Below are 27,773 nucleotides of genomic sequence, written 5' to 3' on the forward strand. Positions count from 1 at the left end.
CTTTTTAGATGTAATTGTAGTCTTTGTTAATTAATGTTTGGAATCATTATACTTTCTTATTTCAGAGTACCTGGGTACCTGTGTAGTTGGCTTAAACATTCTTTGTATTTTTATTTGCTTCTAAAAGTCCAGGTGAAAACTTTACATATTAAAATTGTAAATATCCTTCTTTCATTGTTCATGAATGTAATACATTTCTTTGTTAGATGAAGATGAAGATGGTGATCGGATTACTGTTAGAAGCGATGAAGAAATGAAAGCCATGCTATCCTATGTAGGTACAGTATAACAAACGCTGGTATTTTCCATGTTTTTCCATTTCTGTTTGTGTATCTTTGCTTGTATCAAAGTGTTAATGTAAGCTGCAGTGTTCACAGTACAATATTCCTGTATTAAGTTCACAGTGTAATATTCCTGTATTAAGTGTAGGTGTTTAAAAACTGTATCACATGAGATAGATGGACATGCTTGACTTTTTTTAAAAAAAAAAAAAAAGACTTGTACACTTACTGATCATATCATAAACATTAAGAATAATGCATCTTAATGACTTTTGCATTAGGTATAGTGCAGGCTAAATGGACTATCAATTTCTTGTATTTTTTATGCAGTACTTAAAGTAACGGCTCATTAAAAATGAACCCCTGGGCTCTAAAAATTTTTCAAAATCTACTTTCATCTGGAGACTGTTTCACCCCTCCTAACAGAAGAGTTTCATTGTAGCTGCGGGCTCAATATTCATAGAGGATTTAAAGATGTATTTTCTGTTTTTTAATATGAGATATATGTGTGTCAGTGTGTGCCTTTATATACAAGATGTGTGTAAAATCTCTATCTAGATACTGATAAATATAAAATCTGTCTACAGAAATAAAGTATGCAGTTACTTATTGAAACAAAATAATTTTAATATAGCTTCAGTGTATCTTTCATGTTGCAGACGTAAGTGAAAAAAAATCATTTAACATTTCCTTTCAAATGAAATTGATAAGCGAGAAAATAACAAATGGGTATTTTCTCTCTAAGCCAGATGGACTGCTAGTTCCTTATAAAGTGCACTTCTCGCTCTTTTAATGGCCTTAACTTGGAACATACCAGAAACAAGCCCTGTTTAGTACCATTGTAGGGGGTTTTTGTGGGACTTAATGACTTCGGTTTAGTCCTTCTCATCAGTTCCCCGTTGCAGAGGAAGCAGAGCAGAGACATGCTTGGATCACTTACATCTTGCCTGAGTCTCTGCTTAATGGATCTCTCTTGGGCACATATTCTCTGGTGTTTGGCAAAATGATGTAGCTTTGTTATTGTGAACTTAGCACATAAATACATCAAACGATGGATGTTTCCCATGAAGGGGGCTCATGTTTTCTAGGCTCCAGGAAGGCTTCCTGAGTGAAATTCCGATCCTTTTGCTATCTGCAGAGGTTGTACTATTTCTTGCCTTGCGAAGGCTGGGGTGGACGTTCATTGACTGGAAGTCTGTTAGCAGACCCTGGTTCAGAGAGCCTTTAGTCATTGCCTGTGACTTAATCCTGGGGTGAAAGAAGTGCAGGTTCCAGATGATGGTGATTGATCTCTGTGAAACTCAAGGGATTTGTTAAATAAGCCCCTCTCATGTGCAGTTTTCTTTCCAGAGGAGGTGAAACCATTGTATTACAAGTTTGATATTAAAGAGTGTAAGGCAGTTGTGTGAAAGAAAGGAAGAAAAATCTTGCTGCAATCAAGGGGGTTTTGTGCTTGTTTGAGGTTTTTCTGTTTTGTTTCATTCAAGTAGATCACTGGTAATGCTTCCCCCACTGGAATTTCCTGTGTTTCTTGATTTTTTTTTTTTTTTCCTTATAAAATGTCTGCCATTTTTGCTGTTAAACTGGAAAACTTGAATTTTCCTGGCACAGTCTTGAGATTTATCACGCCTTTGTAAGGTCATCTTTTTGCTATGCTTCCAAGCTTACTGTTAAAGTTTCAGTACATTGCAGTTATGATTGCTCAACTCTCTGCTTTCCCTTAAAAATTATGGGATGCCTGTAAATGACTTCTTTCTGCTTCAGCAGCTTTTCTTCTCTGAAAATTTTCCCTTCAGTTTTAAACTAGTTTTCTATTTGAGTGTTGCATTGATGGTTTAACTTTTCTAACATCCTATAGGTGTCATTTTGGGATATGTTTATAAGAAAACAAATGTTCTTAGCCTACAAGAAAAGGAATTAATCACTGTAATCCTGAAGAATACAACTGGGAAGAAAAATACTCATTTTTGAGTATTTTGAGGCCTGCAACAAATATTTGGAGGATTGAACAGCTGCTAAAATATTTCTAGGAATTGTGACATGGTGCAGTTTGCCTCCAGTTCTGCTAGTATTCTCCAAAATGAAAGTGAAGGGTTTTCTTTCAGTTTAAGAACAAAAAAATAATTCTCTGAGAATGCAGATCTCTTCTGTGCAGGTATGACACTATAATTGGGGAAGATGTTTTGAATCATGCACGATCTCTTATCTTTAGGTTCTTTGGTTTCTGAACTTGACAGTAAGTTATTTCAGGCAGTTCTGGAATTATTTTAAGAGTGTGCAGAAATACTTTGTATTATGCCTGTGCAAATGTTGTGGAATGGTAAATAAAATTCTTTTTCTGTTGTGCACTGCGGTTAATTAAAGACAGACATTGAGGAGCAGTGGAGTTGCACTTTAGCTGTTGTCTTGTACCAGTATAAAAAGGCAGTAATTTTTTTGACAGCCACTGATTGGAAAGTTGCTTGCAGCTTTTTGAAAGCAAGGGGTACATGCTCTGGATCAATAACTGGCAAATTTTCCATTAAAAAGAATACCTGAACAATGTTCCAAATAGCCACTGGCATCTTAATTTTCCATGGAAACCTCAAATGCTCATGTGTGGAGGACAAGTTATTTTCAGACAATTTTTCCAGACTACTTGTTAACAGTTATTGCTGTCCCAAAAGGTTGACAGCTTACATGATTGATATTTCATTTACTTGTCATCACTGTTTGAGTAATGGAGAGGGCCATGTTTTCTTCTCTCTCTCTCTCTCTCTCCCCCCCCCCCCCCCCTTTTTTTTTTTTGGTAGGAAGCAGTCTCATGTATGTTTATTTTAGTTTATTATTCTAGAGAGTATGTAGTATATGTTTATACTGTGTGTATATATATGTCTTCAGGTCATAGAATGTCACTAGTAAAATGGTAATGAAAAAGTTTGTTTTTCTTAAGCCGTTTTGGCCCCCCGTGGAGCAGGAGATTCTTTCACAGCTCTATAACTATTAGGTACTGATGACACATTTTTATGAAGGGGTACAGGGACTTGGGGGAGGATTTGGCATGTTATTCATGACCCCCCGATACAAAATAAATCTATGGGGTCGTCCTGACTCCTGAAAAACCTCTTGATCATTTCAAAAGTGGGCTTTTGTAATGAATAGCTTTGCTCTGTATAAGCACAGCTAAAGCATGTGTCACGCGGTTATTTAAGATGTGGATTTATATGTTTGTGCACTAATATGAATGAGATGCCCCGCTCAAAAATCTAGTGGTGAGATTTTAATGAGGGCAATGCTTTTAGCAGCAGGCATCGTACTAGGCGTACACACAGGAGGTGGGGCTGGACGGATCCTTAAACCCTCAGCAATTTTCTTCGTAACAGTTTTTTCACAAAAAGGAAATTTCTTCCTGTTTTTTGACATGAATGTGAAAAACAGAAGCACTGAAAAACTTCTGCACATAAATTGACTTTGATGTCCATCTAACGTTTGCTTCCTATAGTTCACATGTTTAATCCTGTTGTAAGAGGAAAGAAAAATGGTTTCTAATGTTAGGTAGTTAATAAATGTTTGTCTTTTTTTAAGTTGCATAAGTAAAAAATGCTTGCATTATGGGAAACGATTGGTGTGAGTGAAATACATGTGTTTGATTCCATAGAGACTTAGAATTTTTTTTCTTGTTGACATCCATTCTTGCCAGTTTGAGTAATAGTATCACAAAACACTGGTAACAGTGACATGCTGAAGTCTTAGACCACACTTGGCTGGTGAGAATTAGCATGAAAGTCAGCGGAGCTACACTGATTTATGGCATGAAGATCTGGCCCACAGCCAGCATGTTTGCTTCAAAGATGTTCGGCGATTGCGAAAGAAACGTGCTTTGTGATGTGCTTTCAATACTTAACACATCGTGATGAGAGATGTGTGGGTTATAGACAGTAAACTCGTAGCAAGGTCTGTCTCCTGCCCCAGAATTTTCTGGTTGTAATGTTAAATGCCCTGTCTGGTGAGTGTTCACCCCTCCTCAGGAGTGAGGGTCAATTATGAAAGGCTAATAAAGATTTTGATTTATTTAATCCAAATGTTTATTTCTTCATTTAAGGCCACTCTTCATCCTCCTGCCACTTCTCAGGCTTCCTTTTACCACATCAGGTATTTTCTGTCTTCCTGGGTCTTGACATTCCCAGATACTTTTGCATCCCTTTTTGTCCGTTCTTAGCCTTTTTTTATCAATAAACCTCCCCCTGCAGATCACTCCAAGCAGTCCCTGTAGAGCCCAAGGTCTCGGTACGTCTGCAGTGGCTTTCTAGTAACGCTGTTCTGCATACCCTACCGAGCATTAAACTTCTACGCTAAGGGAATGCACGACATCTCCGCTTATGTGGGATGTGACCCCAACTGCCCTGACCGTGCTTCATCACTGCAAATTCTTGGATAGTTTCCAGATCCTTTTCTCCCTTGGAGTTTTCCTAATTGCACAGGGTTTTTTTTACTATATTTACAGCGTTTCTTTGTGTCCACATTTGACTGGTTTTCCTGGCTTCTCCAGGTGTGGCAACTGCTGTGTTTGCTGTAAATGTTTCATGTGCTCACTCTTCTGAAGCATTCCCAGGTTTCAGGTGGGCCTGAAACTTGCTTAGCTGAGCCCGTGACCGATCCCTGTGCTGGAGTCAGTACTGTGCTGGGCATCACAGCCCCTTACTTATGTTCCTCCATGCCACTTTATTGTGTGAACGTTGCAAATGGTGAGAAAGCATTCTAAAGGCTGATATGTACTATGGCAATTTAAATAAAAAATAAAATACGTTGAATTAAACAATCCGTAAGTGCTCTTACTACTATTCATACATTACTGAGTAATCTCTTTCTTTAATCTCTTTGCAGTATTACTCCACTGTAATGGAACAGCAAGTAAATGGACAGTTAATAGAGCCTCTACAGATATATCCAAGAGGTAATGCTTAACAAATTCTAATCAACAATGATGATATCAGTAAACTGTTTCATCAACAGTTATGTTTTCGGGAGGTTTAAATGCACATAACATGATGTTTACCTCTTAATTTGGATAGAAGAATTCGTTATTATGGGGAGTGTAGAGAAAACTACATTTATTGCATATAAAATAGCCAATTTACTGGAGTAAATTAGACTAACGAGATTCAGTTTGCATAGTACATATTTATGTACACTTAAAAAACTCATTGGTGGTGGTTCTGCATGTATTCAAACCAAAGCAGATGAATAACTTAAGTTTGGGATACTTAGGAAAATTGGGGTTTGTTAAGATCTTTTAATATCATTAATCAGCCTAGCAGACTTGGGGCATGTGACTGTCATTGTTCATTTTGAAAATGGAAACGTCTGTCACGGAAGCTCTATGCATGACACATTTTATTTGAGATTTGGGCACTTAGTGGTATCAAAGTGATCGCTAGTACTTTAATAGTTCTCCTCAACAGGGAAAGATGTAATCAATTATGTGGGCTGAGGCAATTAAAAAATAGGTCATCTACATCCTGAACAAAAATCCGTAGGCAGCTAGTTAGGTTTTTGGGAATGCACCGCTCTCTCTGAACTCAAATAATTGTTAAAGAAAGACTAATACATTACATAATTCTGCTGATTCATTCAGATGCTCTCACTATCCAGTCTTTGAATCTCTGATTCTTAATTGATGAAACAGATACGGTTTAAATTCTCCAAGTAAATCTCCCAGCAATAAATTAATTGAAATAATTAAAAATTAAACTCTTCTCACTTAACTGATATTATACAAATAATCATACTATGAGTTTCCCAATTAAACATTCTAGACTTCCATTACTTACAACTCTCTGAAGTTTGAATTGGGCAATTAACCAACAGTCTTCTCAAACACATGCTAATAAGGTCTCAAAAGGAGGCTGGGTTTCCTGGTAGTTTAGTACGCTCCTGTGGAAGAGAGACTTGAATTCAAGGGGAATATGGAGATTTTTTTTTTTTTTTAATGGCTCAGGCTAGCAAGATCTGATTGAGAGGGGGTACTCCCAGATACTCGAGCTGCAGGACTCCAGAGCAGTCAGCGGCCGAGGCACGTTCTCGTGAAATGAATGCAAGGACAGCTATGAAGGGGGAAGCTGCGTTCTGCCCCCTCGCCTCTTCCCAGGCTGAGGTGCGAGGGTCTCAGCCTTTCTCCTGAACCTCTTTCTGTAGAAGGCCATTTAATTACTGACGTACACTCTGTCTAAAAACACTGACCACCACTTGCAGGAAATAAAATGCCAGGCTTTCATGTGGCTTGGAGAAACTGATATAGTGGATGATCCGAATAGGCGGGAAACCCTTCTTGGAAATACAAGGCAATTAGATATATTTCCCCTTAAGCAAACAGTTTGAGGAAGTTGTGGCAGGAGGTGCTCAGTAGCTGTCATGGCTGAGTGTTTAAAGGGACATTTTGAGGTTACAGATCAGGCTTAACCTTCTTTTAGAGTCTCCTTTTGGGTCATTCCTGAAGAACCAGCCAAGTAGATTCCTGCTCCTGCTGCTTTCTCCTTTTTCTATTTCCTTTACATCCAAGGATAATCTTCTTTCACTGTACAGATTCAGAATTCATCTCCACGCTGCTGAGGATATGATCCCCATGTATTATCTCCACATTTTCACCAGTGGCTCAACTATGCACGTGTCTGCTGGTATTTCCCCGTAGGTGCCTTGCCCCTTACTCTGAATTCCTTCAGAGCTGAGTTGCTGTTTCATCTTTCCAAATCACCTTCTTAAAACATCTATTCTTTCTAGCTTACAGCTTTAAAGCTACCTTGTGCTCCCTTCATACCCAGACTGCCTCCAAGTTCTGCTGCTGCTTTTCTGCAATATCGAACAAAATGCACTTTCCTGCATTTTTTTCTGTCTTCTGGCATTTAAAGTTCTAGTCCTGCCTCCCTAGTGAACATCCCAAATTTTGTTAGCAGAAGCACTTTTCTTTCATGCCCTTTTGCCTGTGTCTCTCTACGTACTGCAGTTTAAAGCCCCATCAGCAACGTGCAGCTTTTCTGCCTGTAACTTAAGGTTCTCCCTTTTTTAAGAGCTTCTTTTGCAAGCCCAGTCTTCCTGTGAGTCCTTTTCCCTTTCTGCCTCTCTTATTTCTGAGGAAGCCTCCCAGTTCCTGTCTCTACTCAGCTTCTGAAAACTCGTGTCTTCCATGAAGCCTGCCAGTAGTAAATGTCCATCTCCCTGTGGTACCTTGGCTGTGCTGTATTCATTTGATAATTTAAAGGTCTTTAAGGGGAAAAAATGGTATTTTGTCCATTTTTTAAAAAAAAAATGCATTGTTGCTGTCTAGGTAGTAAAAGCCAGAGTTCTTTTTTTATACCGAAAATAAACCTCTGTGTGCATGTACGTAAGCAAGAGCGTGTGTGCGTACACACACTATATATATATACATATATATCCTGTCTATGTTATAGATATAGTCCATCTATGGAATGCAAGGTGAATATACCATTTAAATATATATCATTAAAAATATTATTCTTCTAATATCTGTTCAGAATGTTGCTTTTAATCTATTGGAAAAAAAAATCTAATATGCTTATATGTATTTTAGAATAGTTTATTGTTTTCTGGTTTGTTTTTTTTTTTTTTTTATGCCCACAGTATCATAATATTTTTCTTCTTTAAGATGCACATTCTATTGTCATTTAAAGGCACATGGCCTGGCCCTAACTGATGTGTTTAATAACTATCATCTGTGTCCTTCTGACTAATAAATAGTTCTGTTTCCTGCTGTCAAAAATTGAAGTGAAATGCATGTGCATCAGAGAAAGAGAAAAATCAAATTCATCCCTCCTCAGACAATCAATCAAAAGTGACAGGCCCTTTAACATACAATTTGTAGGGCACTGTAGTTTTAAAATGGGAACTGTCTGTAACATGTAGCTAGAAGCCTTTGTGGCTTTAACATTTGACAAAAGCACATCTACCGAATGGAAGAACAAGGCAATATATAGTTCGAGAGACTTTAGGAAAATACTTTCTCCTCAAGCAGCGTGTCCCTCTGTAAACCCAGACATCATAATAAGATGCCACGTTTGTACATCTGTGTCCAAAATGTGGCATTTTGTACTGCATTTATCCAGCATTTGGTTTCTTGAGACTCACTGCTGTTGCCCCTGACATGTTTTTTCCGGATTTAAAACAAACTGTCTGCATTTGACAATATGACTAATTCATGATGTGTGGCAGCTGATTCCTTTAAAATACATCTTGCAAATATTTCTGTTAAATGCCAGAAAAAATACAGCATGTGAAAATATAGTGACATAAGATATTGATTTTAATTTGAATTACAAAAAGAATCTGATAATTTAAGCCAACAGTTCTCTTGATTTTGATGTGTTTTAAGCAGAAATTAGAATTTATATTACATGGTGTCAGAAAGCTCTTAGCATTTATAAATGCTCACTCCTGCAAGTTAAAAATCCTGGTTCGTAATTCCCACTCTGGGTCTTGTGAGGCACTTTTCAATCATTTCTCTCTGCTAATTTTGGTGTCACCCTCATTTCTTTTTAAAAGATTCATTTTGAGCAAATTTGTAAATGGCCCTGATGTGTTCTACAATTTAGTCAATTACTGTTTCAGCCTGCAAGCCTCCTGGGAAACGGAACATACATGGCCTGAAGGTACGAATTTCAATAATTGTTTCAGTAAAGTTAGATGGATTTGTAATGCTGTGTTCCACTTATTGAAATGTCAAATAAAACTGCACTTTCTTGAGCTCTGACAAGCAGATTTTTTTTTTAAATTTTTGTGTGTGGGGGGGAGAAGGATTCATCTGCTGGGTGTTGGCTGCGATATCTGTATATGCAGTTTTATTAAAAATGGAATTGCCTTTCTCTTTGTTTTTAACCTCTGTTAATAAGGTTCCTAAATTTTAATATTCAGTTTATCAACTAATGTATGCTACTACTTCAAAGAGTTTAAAAAACCCCACCATGTTAATTTGATTTCAGTAATTTATCTAAGTGTGGAAGGCACTGCAATGAAATTCTTTTAGGTTGTTTGATTCATTCAGGTATGCTTATTGCTTCTGTAGTCATACCCATTTTGAAATGCAGAAGACTACAAAGATACTAAATGATTGTTTAGTTTTTAAAATGAGAATAAATGGTGGACATATCATCTCTTTTTCTGTATTATTTAACTAAGCATTTAAGATGTAAAGGTAATATATTGTAGTCCGTGAATTATATAGCCTGCTAACCTACATACAGGCGAGACCTCAACCATCGGCATGCCTAGCAACAAGCTAATTAACCTTCATAGTGAAATGAGAAATTCATGGCAAATTACAGGTTAATTAGAATAGTGTCCTCTGAACACAAACGACTGATAAAGATTCTTTCCCTGCCTGCAGGTAAATACGCGAGCAGGGTCTGCTAATAATAGCAGTTCGGCAGTCTCGGATTCCCTTCCAAGCAATAGGTAAGAGTCAAGAACGGGAGCATATGTTTTGTTTTGTTTTCTTTTATTAAAACAAAATGGAACCTTGTGTGCGGTAGTTACCAACGATAAGCTTGATGTTGAATAACTTTTTCAATATGACTACTGGGCACGCAGGAGGGAAGTGGGGAAGACGAAATTACCTTGATTCATGGATCTTGTTAGACTTGTACTGCTGGTTCTTCAGGAGAATTATTTTCTGCCGAAACAAATAAGTCTTTGCTGGGTATTTCAGACGGCTTTGTCCTTTATAAAGCATTGAAATACTGTTTATGGGTGAGCTAACTTGTTTTAGTTGATCTAATAATCACTGTCTATGGCAAGGTCTGTATGTTCAGGTCTTCGTTGCTTATCTCATTCCAGGATTCTTTGATTTTGAAATTTGATACCCAGTTCAGTAGGTTTATTATTGTGGGGGTAAGATTTTTGAAAAATCTGGTGCCCTGTTTCATACAGTTTCAGCAAAGTTTTGGAGGCCATCTCCCTTGTCTTTCTTTTTAGATTCCAGTCCTAATTTCAAAACCCATATTAAGATCTTAAAATGCAAAAGAACTCTTTCTCTTTTTTTCTGAGAGACCTGTTTTTAAATAGTGGAGCATAAACTCCCTTTTTTTACGTGAACTGTTTCAGGAAGGTGTTGTACTCAATACTGATGTTAAAACAAACAAACAAAAAAACACCACAAAAAACCTTGTGTATACTTAAAAGGAAATAAGAAAAGTCTGGCTCCATCCTCTTCGCATAAGAGCGTATTTGAAACATGGGAATAGAAATCTCTGGAGGTCCCTTTCAACCTAAATTATTCTATTATTCTAATAAGCGTATAATATTACATTTATCCGTGCATCAGCATGCTGCTCCCTTTTCTCTCCAAGAGCATTTTGGAGAGAAAAAAAAAAAAAAAAAAAAAAAAAAGACTGACAGAGATGAACATGATCAAAGACACAATCATATTGCATTAAGCATGTTCAGTTGGTGAAGTGGGGGTACCCGTTCTGGCAGACGCTGCGCAGTGCTGCAATGGTGGGACTGTCCCACCAACCTTGTCTTTGCGTGGTGGGAGTGACGTGACGTGGTTACCCGCTGACGAGGAGGATGCCACCTCCCGTGGTTGGCAGCAGTGCTGGAGCTGTGCTACGGTGGGCAGCCCCATTCAAGTACCACTAAAACCAGTTCTGATGCTCCCTTTAGTGGCTTTGCTAATTGTAGAGATAAAAAACTAAAGCTAATACCCTGCGTCAATCTCGGCTGGCCAAGTTTGCCCCCATCCCTTAGGGAAGATTTTGCTGTGTATTGCAATGGTGAAGATCCTGTCCAAGACTCTTTAAAGAAAATAAATCCGAATGTCTTTATGAACTGCCGTCCTCCTTCCAATCCCACTGAACTAAATAAAGCTGCTTTCTGTTGCTGTTGTGCTTTGGCTTTCAGTACTTCCTGTACTTTGAGCTTGTTCTTAAAGTGCATTGAAAATGAAGCTTCTAGAAGATTCTTGTCACCTTATTTGGTGGTTAATTGCCATTCCTTTTCCGAAACCTTCTGCACTATGAGTTTTGTTTTTGAAGTAATTGAAAGTCTCTCTTTGTTTCATGTTCACAAATTGTTAGTCATGAAAGATGACAAGATCAGCTTATGTTTCCTTGGAAAACTTAATTTTTCTTTAAAGTAGCCGTGGGAACAAGAGGCCTATTAAAGAACAAAGCCACCAAATATGAAATCTGTGTTTTCACTGTTCTTGTTAATAATGATCTGTGATCAAGACACGTGCACATGCCTTTCAAGAATATATTATTTTGTACTTTTTTTTTTTTTAACTTCAGTAATAAGAGCAGAATGTCTCTTTGAGATTAAGTTTTGCAGACATACTTCTACCCAGGCAGCTTGTTGTGTCGAACGTACAAGGAACAGAGTTTGTCAGGAAAGGAGGTGAAGCAGTATTTTGCGAGTGGGTGGAAGTAGTTTGAAGCCATTAATAGTTTTACCTACAAAACACACCAAGCTGATCGTTGTGGTTTGTTAAAGTTCTCTTCCTAGAAAAAAAATAAGATGGGCCATTTTGCCTAATGTAAGACTACTGACACAGGAGTAGTTTCTCCTGAAGAAGCACAGGGACTGCAGCAGCAAGTTGACCTGGAATGGATGCACGTGGCAATCTGGACTCACCCCCCTCAGTTTAGGCATGTCCCTGAGCTGCCTAAATCAGGAGCTGTACTCACCTCCTGACCACGCTCCAATCTGCGGTCAGCTGAGGTTGTGAGGCATCATCAATGCCTCACCCTTCTGCTGCAGATGGGTAGAAATTATTGAGGGATAATGCCTTAAGGGGTTTTAAAACAAGATAAGGCACCTGAAAACTAGATGTGAACCTTATTTTCTTGTTGTTTTTTGAAACACCTGGTGTGTGAGCGTATCTTTTTTTTTTTTTTTCTTTTTCTTCTTTGAACTGACAAACAATAGGTTGTATCTCAAAGGGTAGTATAGTCAGGTATCTAAAAAAGCTAGTTTGTAAAGGTGAAAAATATATTGATTTTTCTTAAATGCTCATCGCTTCTTCATTTCTGCTGTCTGCAGTTTGAGGTGTAGCTCTACTGAACATCAGTCAGCATTGCTAAAGTTAAATCTATTCAGAATATGTAACCATGAACTTAACCCGACGGCTTGTTGTTTCTTATGGTTTCACTTCTTTTTCTAGAGTGAAATGGCACAGTCGTTAAAATTAATTGCCTCTTATTTTTTTCAGCTTAAAAAAGTCTTCTGCAGAGCTGAAGAAAATACTTGCAAATGGCCAGGTAGGTGCACTGAATTGAGTCTTGGCTACACGCACGTCTCGTTACTGCCTAATACTGCAGTGAGTGGCATACCACAAATAGGTGGAGAGATGCTTACTGCTCAGTTAGTTGTAATGTGTTCTTTTAATACAGAACTGGAGGGACCATGAAAACCTTCATGATATGAATGAGTTATGTGTCCTGATTTACTTTGATTGGCATAGCAATTTGCTTCCCATTTCTCAAAATGTGCTAATCAGATTTAGCTCCAGCTAGATTGAAGTACCTCACACATGTTGCGCCGCTGCCACAATTTCAGGGAAGAAAGTTAATCAATTCTGAATAACTAAGTCAACTGCTCAGTTAGAATGACCTTCGTATTTTTTAGGGCAGTAAATACTTAAATATTTAGCAGGTTCTTGCAAGGAACTGCTCTGTAATATTTGGAATCACCTTATGTTGTAGCTTCTAAAAAAAAAAAAAAAAAAAAAAAAAAAGACAAAAACCACCAAACTAAAACAAAAAACCCCCAAAGTTGTAGAAAGCTGTCTTGTTACTTTCTCTTCCTGCTCCAGGCATTCAGATCCTGGTACCCAGAAGTGAAAGGTTTAATGTAACAACTGATGGACAAGTGGACGTCCTGGACAAACGGAGCAATCATTTCTTACCCATTTTGAGCTGAATGTCTGGGCAGGCTTGCAGTAGTGTAATGACATTAAATATACACTGTTAAATTAAACTACCTTAAAAGAATCCCGGATTCTTCAGCAGCAACATAAATATGTTTTAATGTTTGTCATAGTGAAAGCCCTTTGATAGCCTTGGAGGCAGGCACCTGTCCATTGCGATCAAGCTTGCCTATTAGGCTCTATTGACTGAGACATCTGTGTCACTGCAAATAAAAGACTCTTATTGATTTTCTTAACTGCTGTTCACTTCCCCTCCATGTTTCGAAGGCTGAAATCTTAATTATCTCAGATGCGTATTCAGTGCCTTCACACAATGACCTCTCCAAGCCTCATTGGCATTTCATGAATCAAGTAGTTGTAGTTGAGCATGTCAAGAAGATAAAGGCAGGTCTTCATGCTTGTCCTTCAGTATCACCTGTAACATTGTGGTCTAATAGATGAGAGTGCCCCTCTAAAATGTGAGTCGAACAGCCCGGTGTTGCAGCCTTGCCTATTTGGCACTGAATCCTTTGAATACAGCTTGGAAATGTGTTTTTAAGCTTGTCGGCATTCCTTACTTGCAGACGTAGTTTAATATTCACAGATTCCTACCAGGTTGATTTGTTAATGTTTTAAAATTGTAGCTAAACAATCTTTTTCTCCAGATAACTTAAAATCATGTGAGTACCAGCAACATGCTTCTGAACTTTTAAAATGGAGTTGATAATTACTCCAGAATTACTGTACATGAGTAAAAGCCATCTTTTTATGATGGAGTCCATAAGCTTTATTTGGCATTTTGTTTGTTCTAAGTAATAGAAATGAGTATGTTGTGTGCCCCGCAATAGATTGTTACAGATTTCTTTCCTGCTAGTAGAATTTTAGAAAGATGTGAAGGAACCGCAACTCTTATTATGAGTTTAAAAAATGTTACTTAAACCCATTAAAAAAAAAAAAGAAAATAAAAAAATAAGTTTTAATACTACCTTTTAGTCACACTGCTCTGATAGGAGTTATACTGCTTTCTGTTGAGAGAAAATGCTTTTTGTTATGCTGCATTGTGTTCTGCAAAATTTGGTCAGAGATCCGTAACTGGAAATAGGTTTCTAGTTGTAACTTTAACTTTTCCTCCTTTTGGGGGATTAAGTCACACTTATCATTACTTAAATATGGGTTGGGTTGTTATTTTTTATTATTTTTTGGCAGTTTGTGCTTTCAGGCATTCATAATGATATTCCTCTAGTAGTTTCCATTTAGCTTTAATAAGGAATTCATATTAATCATTAAAAGAAGGGGACATGATTCTTCAAGATAATCAAATATTGACAGGTTAGAAATAGCTTTCTGCCTAGGTTCATTGATATAGGTGATGCGATATAAATATTTATTTCTTTTCTGTCACTCAGAGTAAATGCCACCAATTGATTCAGCATTGATATAGTGTCAACAGTTCATAAGAAACATTTGACTGGCTTGTGTTTTCCGATTAGTCTCTGCTCTATAAAGTGGGATTTACTAAATCTCTTCAATTGTCTGCTCATAGAGTGTGACTGCTTTCTGAAACCATTATTGCTTCGATTTGTAAAGCAAAGGTATGGCTATAGGACTTCGCCTCTGTCAGGCCTTTACATATAAAATAAGGATTAATTGAGCATTTTGTTTTTAATGATTTACAAGAGATAGACACTGATTTCTTTCAAAAACAGCAGGTATAAGCAAGGGATGTTTTGTTTGCTGATCCGTAATTGAAGTCTGTTTTGCTTTTTCATTAATTCTGTTAATATTGGCATCCAATCAAACTTGGGTTTGCAGGTTTAATATTCCAGTCCATACTGTCGAGTTCATTGTTATTATGTTATCATTTTATGATTGAGCATCCAGTTTTCCCAGTAAAATAAATAAATCACCACATGTTTTTGGCATCTTTATTTGAGCCAGTAAATCACACTTTATCTCTCTATCGGTTGCTGGCAGATCCTTGCTCCACCCCAGTCTTCCTATTTCACCCCAGGGTTTCTGGTTGCTCTTTGTGCCTAGAGACAAGCGATGGTGCTGGGCTGGCAGCGGGCGCGAGTGGTGCAGCATCGCAGTACGGCACTGCTCCTGCCGCTGCCTTTTGGGGAATGGTGCGAAGAAAATACCCTCCTTTTACCAGTTAGCAAAAAGCAGGAGAAAAGAGAATACGCTTTATGTCTCTGGTTCTGCTCAATTTGTTGCTTATAACTTGTGTAACTACAAAAAAATTCTTCTTTTTTCGCCCCAAGAAGCAAAGATACAAGTATGTTCATAGCTTTGTGGATTCGTTTGATTTCTCTTAAGAGTTTTGTTTATAAGAACGTTCCTGGGAATATAGGAAAGAGATGTTTGTTGTTACCTCAAAGACTGGAGAATTAAAGTCCTCCAGCTTAGGAGAGCGGCACTCCTTAAACAACACAGTATGTGCTTTAAATTAATGAGTACTGCAGTCTGAGAGAAATTATGTTTAGAGCAAGGGATCCAGTATAGATTCTTTACACATTTTAAAACCTGTTCATGAATTATTGTTCCTTATGAGGTGTCTCCCCCCCCCCCCCCCCCCCTTTATTTGCATTTTCTGATTGATGCGATAAGCAATATAGCTTTCAGGAATAAAATAAATTTTCATTTTCATCATAAACCTTGATACTTGAATGGGCCATTTCATACCCTCTTAAGACACCTGGCCCAGGTTTAACTTACCAACAGGTAATAATGTAGAGTCAACTTCTGCTTTGAGGTATTTGGAATTTTCTCAGAACTCGGAGATTTTGACCTCACTGGAAGAAATGCATAGAGGAAGAGTATTTCCTGTGAGAAACAGGCAAGCTTTTTATTCAGGTAGTGAAAGGAAAGAATGCAAATTTTGGAGTTCATAATTTCTGTCCTTAAAACATACTATTTTAAATCAATTAAGTATTCCATTTTCTGTCGGTAAGACATGCTGAATATTGACTCTTTAGGGCATTTCAGCTTGTTACCATCACTTACTTGCTCCAGTTGAAGCCAGGGGCAAAGTTCCTCTTATCTTCACTGACGTTGTGTGAAAGGGGATGCTTAAACATGGCTTAGTAACTGAAGGGCACATGTCCCCACTGAATTTTAAAAGCCATTTCAGAAGTTGGATAAATACAGATAGTTAGCTTATGGCGAGGTCTGCGTGGCTCTCGCCTTGGTGCTCGTGGTACTTGAAACAGCTAATTTGAAGCTATCTCAGATGTGCTTACATGATCTCTAATCACAGCAGTGATAGCAGACCAGACATATCATTAGGGGTTTTTTGATGCCTTTTAACACACAAAAATGACAGAAAGTCTTTAAGCAGCCATGCCAATTCACGTAAAATGTTTAACTTCATATCCCATCAAATATAAATAGTTAATAGAAACAAGCTAATGATTTGGTAACAAATTCCTAGGAAAATATCTTTCAAAATTTATTACTTACAATGATCAGGCAATGGAGGAGATCTTTTTGGAATAGCAAATGCATGCAGCCCAGAACTTACTCTCCTTAAAATATTTAGTTTCAAGTATGCATGTGCATTCCAAAAATGTCTGTAGTGATTTTTTTTTTTTTTTTAATAGGTGGTTTAGCTGGAAGATCAGTATAATTGTATTTGTACAGGAGAAGGTCAAAGTGTAGTGTTACATTTGAATTGCTCATCCAGCAAAGTGATGTATAATAAGGTTTTATAAAATCCATATCGGAAAGATCCCAAATTCCACCATTTGCAATGTACAGTGCTTGTATCGGGCTTCTGCTCAAATATCTGAGGATATCATCATATCTGGAGAGTTGTCCCAGTGAGCAGAAAAATTGAGGCAAGCAATTAGTTGTGCATTTCAAAGAAAATTATTTTTCTTGTATAGCAATCCAAGACTATTTTTTTCAGAATATTTGCTTTAGTTAAAAGGTATATAAATTAAGCACTATGAAGGAATCCTACTGACAGAACTGTCACTCAATTAGTATCAATTATGCTGATTCCAGAATAAATCATAAACTTTTCTAGCCATACTTAAGATGACAGTTTTCTGTTGGATTGTTTCCATTCACCTCCAACTTTGGCTTTGGTTATGTGCTGTGCTGGAGACCCTTTTCCTATCAGTATCTGTGACCTGACCCTCTTGAGCTATATTATATCATTCCATTTTGACACCTTTTATCAAACTTTAATGAAATGACCCAGGCAAACAAATTGTCATTAAACTTTCCATCACTTTGTCCCTTGGTATCGTCTTTTATAAATTGGACAGCAAATGTTGTATTGATCTTCTCGTTCTTGCAGCTGAACTTGAAATGACCCAGACTGCTTGTTGTTTATGGCCTAGAGTTGCTTTTCCTTGACATTTCCATCCACAGCATGACATCTCTTTTGTTTTTCTTTCTTTCTTGTGGAGATGAATGAACAAGACATACGGTATCGAGACATCCTCGGCCATGGCAATGGAGGCACAGTCTACAAGTGAGTGTTGAATTTCACTTAAAATTTTTGAAAATAAAACGTAACAGTGCTCTCCCCCCTCCCTCCCCCCTTCATATTTGTAGTGAGATATAGGTGGGCCATTGCTGCTATGCAGAAAAGATTATAAAAGAAATTCTTAATATAAACTTTTTAAAAATTCTCTTTACATATTTACAAGGTATCTGCTTTTGAGTGCCGTGAGGGCTGGTGCATTTTTATTATCTTTTTAATACTTAGCTTTGAATCCCTCCTGGGTAACAAGTTAATGGTTCACAAGTGGAACTTGAAATGTCCTGAAGCATAATGAATTGCCTTCAGTATTTGCAATGCCATTATTCTTGCTGGCTCACCACGCCCTTTGCTAGCCCAGTGCTGAGAATGACGCCAGTGGGATGCGATGACACCATTGCTCTGCCTTTCTCTAGCAATTCAAAATTAGTAAATATCCCTTTCACCGTTGCAGTGACTTCCCTCCCTTGCGAGCAGCTTCGCACACAGGCTGATGAATATATTAAATGATAAACTCCCCCAAATTTTGGTAGTGAAGCTTATACCCTGCAGCCAGTATTAATTTTAATATTGTAAAGATTATAATAGCAGAGATATAGTTTTCTCGACAGGAAAGTCTTTCTCATGCATAGTGCAAAGTTTAAACTACATAATGTAATATCTGGTACTTAATAGTCTGCAGTGGTGTATGAAAAATATTCCACTAGGAATTAAGAAATCCATACTTTGTAAGAAAGCCCTGAGGGAGTAATAAAGGTTTCCTCCAGAGAGCTATTTACCATATACAGTAACCCAGCATCCCATTATGGTTTTGTTTATACCTTAGACATTTTAACTTTTATATTAACAATTTTTTTAAAAATGTTTTAAAAGCTACGGTGCATTTAGTTTAGTTTCTAATTGGCTGCCAACATTGCAAAACGACTAGCTTCAGTCTCCTTGCAGAAGGTTTAATGAAAATGGACTTCCAAAACCTTAAAGGGACAAATCTAGTCTTTGAATGGACTCTTCAGAAATCAGGTTAGGCTTGTAGATTGACTGTAGTTCAGAAATCTCATTGACGTTCTCTTGTAGAAAGATATTCCTAGACGAAGAAACTTGCAGAAACAGTGTTCTCTCCTTACTTTGTAATAAGAAAGATTTCAGAAGAGAGAGTGTTGAACTTCACAGCTCAGTCAGCGACTTCGTGGTGTTTTCTGATTTAGAGAAGGTTGCTTCCCTTCCCCGTGTACTGATGGAGGCTCCGGGAGCGGATGTAGGTGGGAGAAGCGTTGCAAAGGAGGGCTCTGATCCCTGTGGAAGGCACTTGAGGCACAGTTAGGGAAAAGGAATATCCCACAAAGTGAGGGAACCTGCATGTGTCATTGTTACCCAATTTGGGGTCATTTTCTTTAGAGAAGTAGCTGAAATAAGGAGCTAGCAATGCAAAATCACGAACTGCCTGAGAAGGCCATACCAGGTCGTACCAAAAGTCTCTCCCCTTCATCCTGTGTCTTATAGTGGCCAACGGCCAAAGTGTAAGGGATGTAAACCAAGGCAAGCGAATGTGTGCTTTGCTAATCTTTTTGCACTGAGGATCTGCTGAACTTAATGTCTGTCAACTTACATCTGCCCTTCTCGCAAGGAACAGCTCTATTCCACGTCTGCTGTGTGTGCGTGGTCCGTACAATGAGCCAGTGCTTTTAGATGCTCATTCTTCTATAATATTGCCACATGCATAGTAAGTATTTCACATTTCATAAAATTCATGTGAGCAATTTGGATAAAATGCTATGTAAAGCCAAACTTGCACCTTTTGACTTCTTTTGGTATTTCTGAAGGGTAGTATAGTTACGTGCCTGCTTTTTGTTTAATATTTTTACAAAAATGTTTTTCTCTTGTGATGACTGCTGCTTTAGTAAGAGTCTGCAGGAGTGATGAAGGAACAGAGATGTGAACACTCAAGGCACAGAGGATAATGGCACAGGAGGGAATGCATAATACTTCTGGCGCTTCTATGTTGATTTGCTGCATTGTGTGGGCTGATGGTGTGATCTGCTTCGTTAAGTGGTTGTGTGTTGCATTTGCCTGCAATTTGGGAAAGTAAAAAATTTTACCTGTAGAAACATGAGCCCTCTTCTGTATCGGGAAATACTTCTACCTTTCTTTTTCCTTTTTATTACGTTCATATTTTAAATTAGCGGTTGCAGTGACTTCACAGTATTTTCTCCAGTGCAAGTGTCATTCTGCACTGCTCCAGGGAACGTGCACCGTTTTTACGTGTGGACGTTTTACACATTCCTGAAGGTTGGCTTCCTTTGCAATGCAAACAACAGCAGAATATAAAGATGAGATGCGGTTTTCTCCCAAAACTGGCTTCTAAGCTATGTGTTCCTCTCAGATCTTCCTGAATTTGTTTCTTGGCGTCTTGGATTGAAGAGTTGTACCAATTCCCTCTTTCATCCCTGGAGAGCTGCTGGTTGCAGCCGTTGTTGCAGGGAGCTGGCAGTTACCACGCCGTGGTGATGTGCTTTGGACAAAGCACGCAGGACTTCCTACCTTGGAACAATCACCCCTTCGTAAAGGGGAGCCTGTTCTCCCTCGCCAAAGGAGCATCTGTCCTACGCAAGCCAATAAGAAGTTGCAAAATGGAATACTTACAGGTAGCTAGATCGCACTGGTCATGGATAGAAGCCCACTTATATTTTATTCCAGTAAATCAATGAACATTTGTCAAATAAAATTAATTGCAAATGTTTGGCTGTTTTCCTCTTCCAGCATTCCATGCTGTCGGTTTGTTTCAGAAGAGGCTGTGTCTCGTATTGATCTGAATCTAAAGAACGAGCGTGTCTGTGTGGTATCTGTTTTTTCTTTCTTTCTAGCTCTTTATACTAAGTCATATCCATTATGGCAATGATATATTATCAGCATTTAGCAAACAAGATAGCGTGTCGCAGGTCGCTGAGCAAAAATTTTCAGCCTCTCTTTCCACGTGAATTAACTACTATTGAAATAGTTTATTGAGATTGAAGTATTGATCACTTTTCATGCTAACCTTGGCTTAAGGGGGGAGAGGGGAGGTGGTTTTGTTCTCTTTGGAAGACGCTATGTTTAGTTAGAAAATGTATTTCATTTATTTGGGTTCTTTACAGCTGCAACTGTTTTATTGCTTGGAGAAGATGTATCTTAGCTTTATTTTTATGACAGTATAATTATACTTTAGAAATACACTTGATTACTGTGTGTAGCAAAATTGTTCCAGTATATTGGCTTGGCCAATATTGCTATACAAACAACTTTTCAGTCAATTGAGTCTGGTAAAAAATCAATACTTTATAGCAATATTTCTAGTGAGAACTTGCTGAATCTAAATGTTTTTCCTGTTCTAAAAAGAAGGGATTTTATAGTTGTTTGACTTCCTATTTTCCCCCTACCTTTTCATACACTATTTTCTTAGTTAAGGTATGATAACAATTATAGAGTTAGGTACGGCAAAACCAGTTAATTATTCTTGCTTTCTGATTGTTTGTCTTTTCAAAAATGTGAGAACATATAAATAATCCCAAACTGTATATTCAAAAAGTATCTTTGAATATACAAACAATCAGAAAGCAAGAATTGTGCCTCTGGCGCATAGTGGGCAGCGTGTACCCTGCCTGGAGTAAAGATTGTCAAAGAGGTGATGAAATCTGCTGTAACAAAGCCCGAAAGCACCCTAGTGTCTTTCTCTTCTGCTTGCCAGTTCTTGTAGGTAGTTTACATCACTAACTGGGATTTCCACTTTCCGTGGAGTATTATAAGTCCAATTCTATGAATTTTTGGAAACTCTCAGCTGCCATTATTTTGTGGAGATTTGCAGCTTTCCTGACAAGAGGGCCCTAAGACTGTTACGCTGGTACATGGACAACCTTCCAGCTCTGCAACAGACTTTCTAATGTTTTATCAACTATTTGATGGAAGCTGGTAGGATGGAGAATGTACAGTTCGGCCTGCTTCACAGCAGAAGAAAACATTTATATACCACTGCATCTATTGTATTTACTTAAACTGCTTTTTTGGAAAAAATCATTCACTGGGAGGTCCAAAAGACATTTAAAGTCTGTGCTTCTGTGCTGCATCTTTTAGCTCCATCATTGGCTGCAGAGCTCTGAGAGACTGTTTTGATAAGATTGTTCCTTTTTTCTTTGGTGGAAGAAGGTTAACGTTTTGGTTTGTAATGTGATGTATACGTTCTGCCAGCCAGTCTTAGGAGTAGCTACATTAAATTATTTAGACCTAAAATCCTTAGTTGTGTATATTTTTAACCGCAGTATTACAAAGTAGAGGTATTTATCTCTGGCAAATAATTACTCTGTGAAGTGTTTCTCCCATGGCATATCTAAAGTATCGCTATTTTCTTCCTTTACATACAAGCAAAAAAAAATATTTTTCTCTTATTGCATGTTTTCTGGTTTTTGTTTTGCAGTTGTAGCTAATGAGAAGTGAGATGGATGTTCAAGGAACTCCAGGGGATGGTATAGCCTTTTGTGTGCCTGGGATTCTTTTAAAATGTGTGTTATGTATGGTTTGTAAATCTTTGGATTCTGTTAGAGAGTCTTCAGCAGCAGCAAGCTATAACGCTCTGTATACTGAAAGAAACATAAAGTCTCAACGATGCCTTAATTAATTTGTGAAGTTACCTAGTATCTGGGAGAGCAGGAAGAAAAGGGAGAATCGGTTATCATCTTAGCAAAATGCTGTTAAAACCAGACGGCTTCACTTTAAGTTGAGTAATTGGGAGAGAAGTGGCTGTTGATGATGTACCGCCCAGAAGAACTGTATAGCTAGGGAAAATGCGGAAGCTTAATTTGTTTGAGCAATTTACTTGAGCAATTTTGCTGTTCGGTTGAGTTGTACATTCCAGCATATGCCCGTTTCTTTATTCTCTATCTCAACCAACCTTGGGGTGCCCCATTAGCACATTAAACATAGCGCATGGCAAGACAGCTGGGAAGTTGCTATCTCTTGCAAGACAGCCTGCAAACTGTGCCTTGCGAGTGTATTGCAGATCCTCTAACATTAGCAGGGAAGAGCGTTGTCAGTTCTGGAGTGAGGAAGCTGGAGGAGATTTAGCTGTGTTTGAGACTAAGGGAAGTGCAGATAATTTAGCTCCCTTTGCTGGAATGGGGATGGAATAGCCAGAGTTTATCATTGCCTTGAGGAGCCTTGGCTCAGCAAGGTGTGCTCCCTGTGGCTTGTCCCATGGCTTCTAATGCAGGACACTGGTGCTGTCACGAAGGAGCTCCCTCAAGAGGGTCTCTACAGTCCCAGTTTGTTCTTCAAAAGCGGTAACTATCGTGCACCTCAAACGTTGCAGGAAGCCAGTCTAAATCTAAGCAAAGCTGTTGCACTCCTCTTCATTCGTTTCTGTTTTTCTGTATGAATACGCAATCCAATAAGGATAATTTGCCCCTCTTTAAAATACTTTCATTCACAGATTGTTGTGGCCCTCTTGCAAAGGAGGCTAGTGTCATCCTCTGCACGTGGCAGAGGGTGAACGGAGACAGAGGGGGAAATGGTTTTCCCAAGGCAGCAAAGCAGCGACAGAAGCAGGAACCGAGCCCCTCTCTGGAGGTTCCCAGCCCGGAGCACTGCCAGCCGACCCACACGGCTTCATTTGTGTTGTACTTTCCAGGGGAGGTTCTCACTGTGTTCTATACACGTTGCTTGTCCCAGCCTGGTGCTTGATGCAGCACTGAAAAAAAGGAAGTACAGGCAGGTTCGATGTTTTGTTTGGCGTTAAGACAAATCTGTGGCTATGTGAAGTCTGAAAATCCCACCTCCCTGCATTCTTGTGTTGCATTTTCCTTTATTTCCTTTCCCAGACTACATTCACTTTTGTTTCTCTTGTTTTGTTTTATTTTTAGTCACACTGAAAAGCATTGGAACAATAATAGCTGGACTAAGTTAGAAATACCCCACCAAATTTCTGCATATTATCATTGCAGTTTAAACAAGACTGACCAGTGATTGCTGTTCACTTGTTTCTTTTGACCCCGGCTATCACTTGCCTGCCTCATATGAAGATAAAGTACCCCCTTCAAGTCTGACAAAAACCATTCCTTTGCAGAATGGTAGCTGCAGTGAAAGTAAATAAATGAATGGACAGCAATCACAGCCTAGTTGATGAAACTGTTCAATTAAAGCACAGGCATTTACATGGTGTAATTTCCCTAAATTGCCAATGAGCCCCTTTAGACACAACCAGTGTTCAAATTGATTTCAGCATTGATTTTGGCTGAAGCTGATAAATTTCTGCTTGTTAGTTAAAGTAATTTTGCAGAAGACTTTGTACTGCAGTACTGAAGTGTTCATTTAGCTGATGGTTAAAAGAGGAGTTATTTACAGAGGGTTCTACTGTTGTTCTGAGATGGGACAATTCCCCGGTCATCTTTTTACTTTTAATTTTTAAGCTTCAGTATAGAATCAATAGGTTATTGAAACTGATTAAAATGTATCCAGCCAGCTGCCTATGGCTGTTTAATTAGAAACTGGATGATTCTTAAATTAAAGTTGTTTTGTTTGCATTGCATGCCCGTAGCTTGGAAGATTAAGCGAATAGTAATCCTGAAAATCTGAGTTTGCTCTCGTTACCACTGAGTGAGGTGGTGTGTGAGCATAGGGCACCTTGCTTTGCAGCCCCGTTGTGGGCAATAGCATCTGTTTCTTGGTTACAAATAACACTCCGTGTAGTAGAGAATTGGTGGAATTTGCCACAGCCAAGCTATGCCAAGCTTATAGGCACTGACTGTTCCCTAACATAGATTACTTTATTAAATAGTGCTTTTGCTTATAGCAGTGAATGTGAGGTGGTAAGGGGCAGAAGAATGTGTATTTATGTAGGAATCCTTTTTTGCCATTATGCTGCCAGTGTTGTGTTTCAGATTCTCTCCTTAATCTCTGTTTGATGTCTCTGTGAAGAACGGTGGCTTTGACAGCACTGGCGAGGTTGACGTTGATTTTTCCATTTCTTTTCACCCCAGATTCTTTGAAAATGCTCACTCAAAATGCTATAAATTAACTGCTCAGGTACCCACTGATCATCATAAGGATTAGCCAGCCATACCCAGCTCCGATGGATGGGCCTTCCCCGTACCTCACCACAGCTGTTTTAATGACGATGGCAAGGAGCGGTACAAGGGGAGCAATGCCAAAATTGTTTCTAGCGTGTCGCTCATCACAACGGTATCGCAGTGCAATCCAGTGCTGATTGAGCAGTGTAACTAACCTCACGGTGTTTACGCTCTCAACCTGCTCCTGGGGAAGAGCAAGCTTTCCTCTTGAAACTGAACCATGCTTAGAAGAAAACTCCCTTTCAGCTGTTACAGTGAATACCTAGAAAACTTTTGCTTCTTGGCATGGTTCTCTCTTCTACTACTGGCCATTACTGAATTATTGAACAGCTCTGTTTTTCTTTAGTAGTTGTTATGCTGTGAGCGTCCTGAACACATCCCTCGTGAACAAATGGTTTGATAATGCAGAAAATCCAGCTTTAGGTCTCCTTATGGAGACATTTAAGCATCTAAACTGCCATCACCATAGGGTGTGGCGTACTTTTTGGTTAACTCTGTTGCTTCAGATTTCTTCCTAAAATTGTGATGGGTTTACTTTGTGCTGGCAGGCTTTATGCTGTGTCGGATAATGCCTGTCCCTGTCAGTCTAAGCTTATGACTGCTCTGCTGTCTTTTGTTCTTTCAGCTAGTTTGAAGCCAGCAGCTGGAACGCATTACTATGTCTGCATCTGATCTGGGTTGGTCCTGTGGTAGTGAGTGACCTAGGATTGGTGATGGTGGCACCACAGCCTCCTCAAGCCGTGTCAAGGCTAAGCCGTCTCCGTCCTTTCTGTGCGCGCAGGTCTCTCTAAGGAACGGGGACTGAATTGCAATGGAATGGGTACAAGGAGAAAGACTTGTAATCCAGTTTGCAAAGGTTGACCCTGAATGTTTGGCTGCAGTGGAGAAGGAAGGCTACTGTAAGTGGTAACAGATGGAAATAGTAGTAGGTTACAGCATAAAAGAGGTGAGGGATTCATTCTGCTGTGCTTAGGCTTGGATGCCAAAACTGCCGCTTTCCCACAGAGATGGGTTAAGTGAGACATTTTGCTGTTCTGCATTTTCGTTATGCAGCTTCTAGTGCCAATTTTGCTCTTTTGAAAAGTTTAAAATGTAGATACAAGTATTTTTTGTTAGTTTTCTAGTTTAACAACAAATCATTTTGCAATCAGTACTCAAGCATCTGTAATGGAATTTTAGATAGAGGGGAGGTTGGCGTAGATTGCTGTTTGAACTAGCACAGTCCCCATAAAAGCTCCTTTTTACAACTGCTGTGCACTTTGGATTTCCTGTTTTAACAGCCAGAGAGTCAGGCTAATGTGTTTGTCTATTGCAGAAGGCAACAACTGTCAAAGTGTTTATTTCCTAGAAACAATTTGAATCTGTTTCTTTAGATGGCCATCTGAGTACGTGACAATTCTATCATTAGACTGCCAGAGTCTGACCAGGAACGCGACAGACAGTGGCAGTACTCGGAAAAAAGAGGGGAAAAAGAGAAAAAATTAACAGTAAACCAAATCTGTGGGTGATTTGCTGCATATAGTTTGCAGCTGGTGACTGGCATGTCATTCTGCAATGCATAACACTTAGAGAATTGTATTCATCTTGCGCGACACTGACACAGTCATTTTGCTCTAGGTTATTTCTCACAGGGCAGGAGAATGTTCAGTTTGACTTCATTCAGTGCCCTTACATCTGAAGGTGCTGCTTGCTACAACGGTAGCTTTTTGTGTTAACTTTTTAACTCGAATAAGAAACCTAGGGCTTCTATGTGTATGTTCATTTCTGTTAGGAAATACTCTGCCTCAGTGCCAGAGACCTTTTGTGCGTGTTATTCTGTGCGTCGAGTGAGGAGGATGTCTGGAGGGCTTCCTCTGCAGTTCATCAGTGCAGTGCTACGGGTGAGCTGATACAGGTATGGGGAAAGAGGACAGTATTTGCAGTTCTTGTCGAGTGAAATGATGTCTTGATGTTTGTAACAAATGTGTATAATGAATACATACCAAGGTGGGAAGCAGAAGGGAATGTATCTGGGAGAAAGGACCTGAAATATTTACTTTTATTTTTACTTTGTGGCCTCAGGTTGCCACCTTGGAAAGTTCAGAGTGGACATTAGGAGAAACCTTTTCGCAAGTCAGGTGTTGCAGCCCTGTAACAGGGCATGAGAGAGGCAGGGGAGCTCCATCCTCGGGGCTTCTAGCACAGAGCTGGACAAAGCTATGGCTGAGCTCATCCACTGCTACAGTCCCACTTCAAGAGGGAGGTTGGATTAGATGGTGTGCAGAGGTCCCTTTCAACCACCCTTTCGTCTACGAAAAGCATCGTTTAGCAGAATGACACGCCAAGACTTGTGAGCGAGTAGAGCTACAGCAGATCTGAGTTTGTGGCATTAGCCGTAAGTTTCTCAGGTACCTCGACCAGAGGGGAGCATTGCATCCCTGCGTCCTGCAGCCACATCTCTAATGTGACGGTACTGTCAGTATATCATTTTGTCATATTTGCTGATGTTAGTTATATTTCTAGAAAGGGAAGGGACTGACTCATTGGCATAGCAGACAGGTCATGGCTTTCCCTTGAATCATTTAGTCTTGCCAAGGAATATCTTATTGATTAGAAATTGTTTCCGTGGCTGCTGGGGGAAAAATAGAAAAATATATCCTGGTCACTGGAGTGAACAGATGGGAAGCAGGATCTTCTGCGTGGTAGGCTGCTGCAGGCTTCTTTGGTGCTATTTTGCATCAGCATTAGCAGCATGATATAATGATTTTAATGAATTTTTGCTTCTAGGTAGAGACTGCATTTATTTTGAGTTTTCAGATAATAGTAAATGTAGTTTGTAGTACAAAGTTATTGCCTATGTTAGGAAAAGCTCTTTGAGAAAGTTCAGGGATCTTTGCATACTCAGTCCATGCTTCTGATGTGACCATCCTTAAGTCACTCGTATGTGGGCAAATCCTTTACAATTAAAAGTTAGAAAACAAATTGGAAATTGCTGTTTCTCTTGAGTGCCTGCATGTTGCAACCTGAAGTTAGTTCTT

General features: G+C 38.9%; 1 protein-coding gene across 6 annotated transcripts in view; it reads left to right on the forward strand.

The window, feature by feature from the left end:
• Positions 1-27,773, forward strand: part of MAP2K5 (mitogen-activated protein kinase kinase 5) — a 139,940-nt gene that overhangs the window by 12,546 nt on the left and 99,621 nt on the right. For all 6 annotated transcript variants that reach the window (XM_075506420.1, XM_075506421.1, XM_075506423.1 and 3 more), the window contains exons 3-8: positions 207-274; positions 5,145-5,214; positions 8,880-8,920; positions 9,655-9,722; positions 12,478-12,526; positions 17,592-17,656. In XM_075506420.1, coding sequence (XP_075362535.1) covers positions 207-274; positions 5,145-5,214; positions 8,880-8,920; positions 9,655-9,722; positions 12,478-12,526; positions 17,592-17,656 — 361 coding nt within the window. The remainder of the gene's footprint in view (positions 1-206; positions 275-5,144; positions 5,215-8,879; positions 8,921-9,654; positions 9,723-12,477; positions 12,527-17,591; positions 17,657-27,773) is intronic.

Source organism: Mycteria americana, chromosome 6 (assembly GCF_035582795.1).
Source record: "Mycteria americana isolate JAX WOST 10 ecotype Jacksonville Zoo and Gardens chromosome 6, USCA_MyAme_1.0, whole genome shotgun sequence".
Lineage (NCBI taxonomy): Eukaryota > Metazoa > Chordata > Aves > Ciconiiformes > Ciconiidae > Mycteria > Mycteria americana.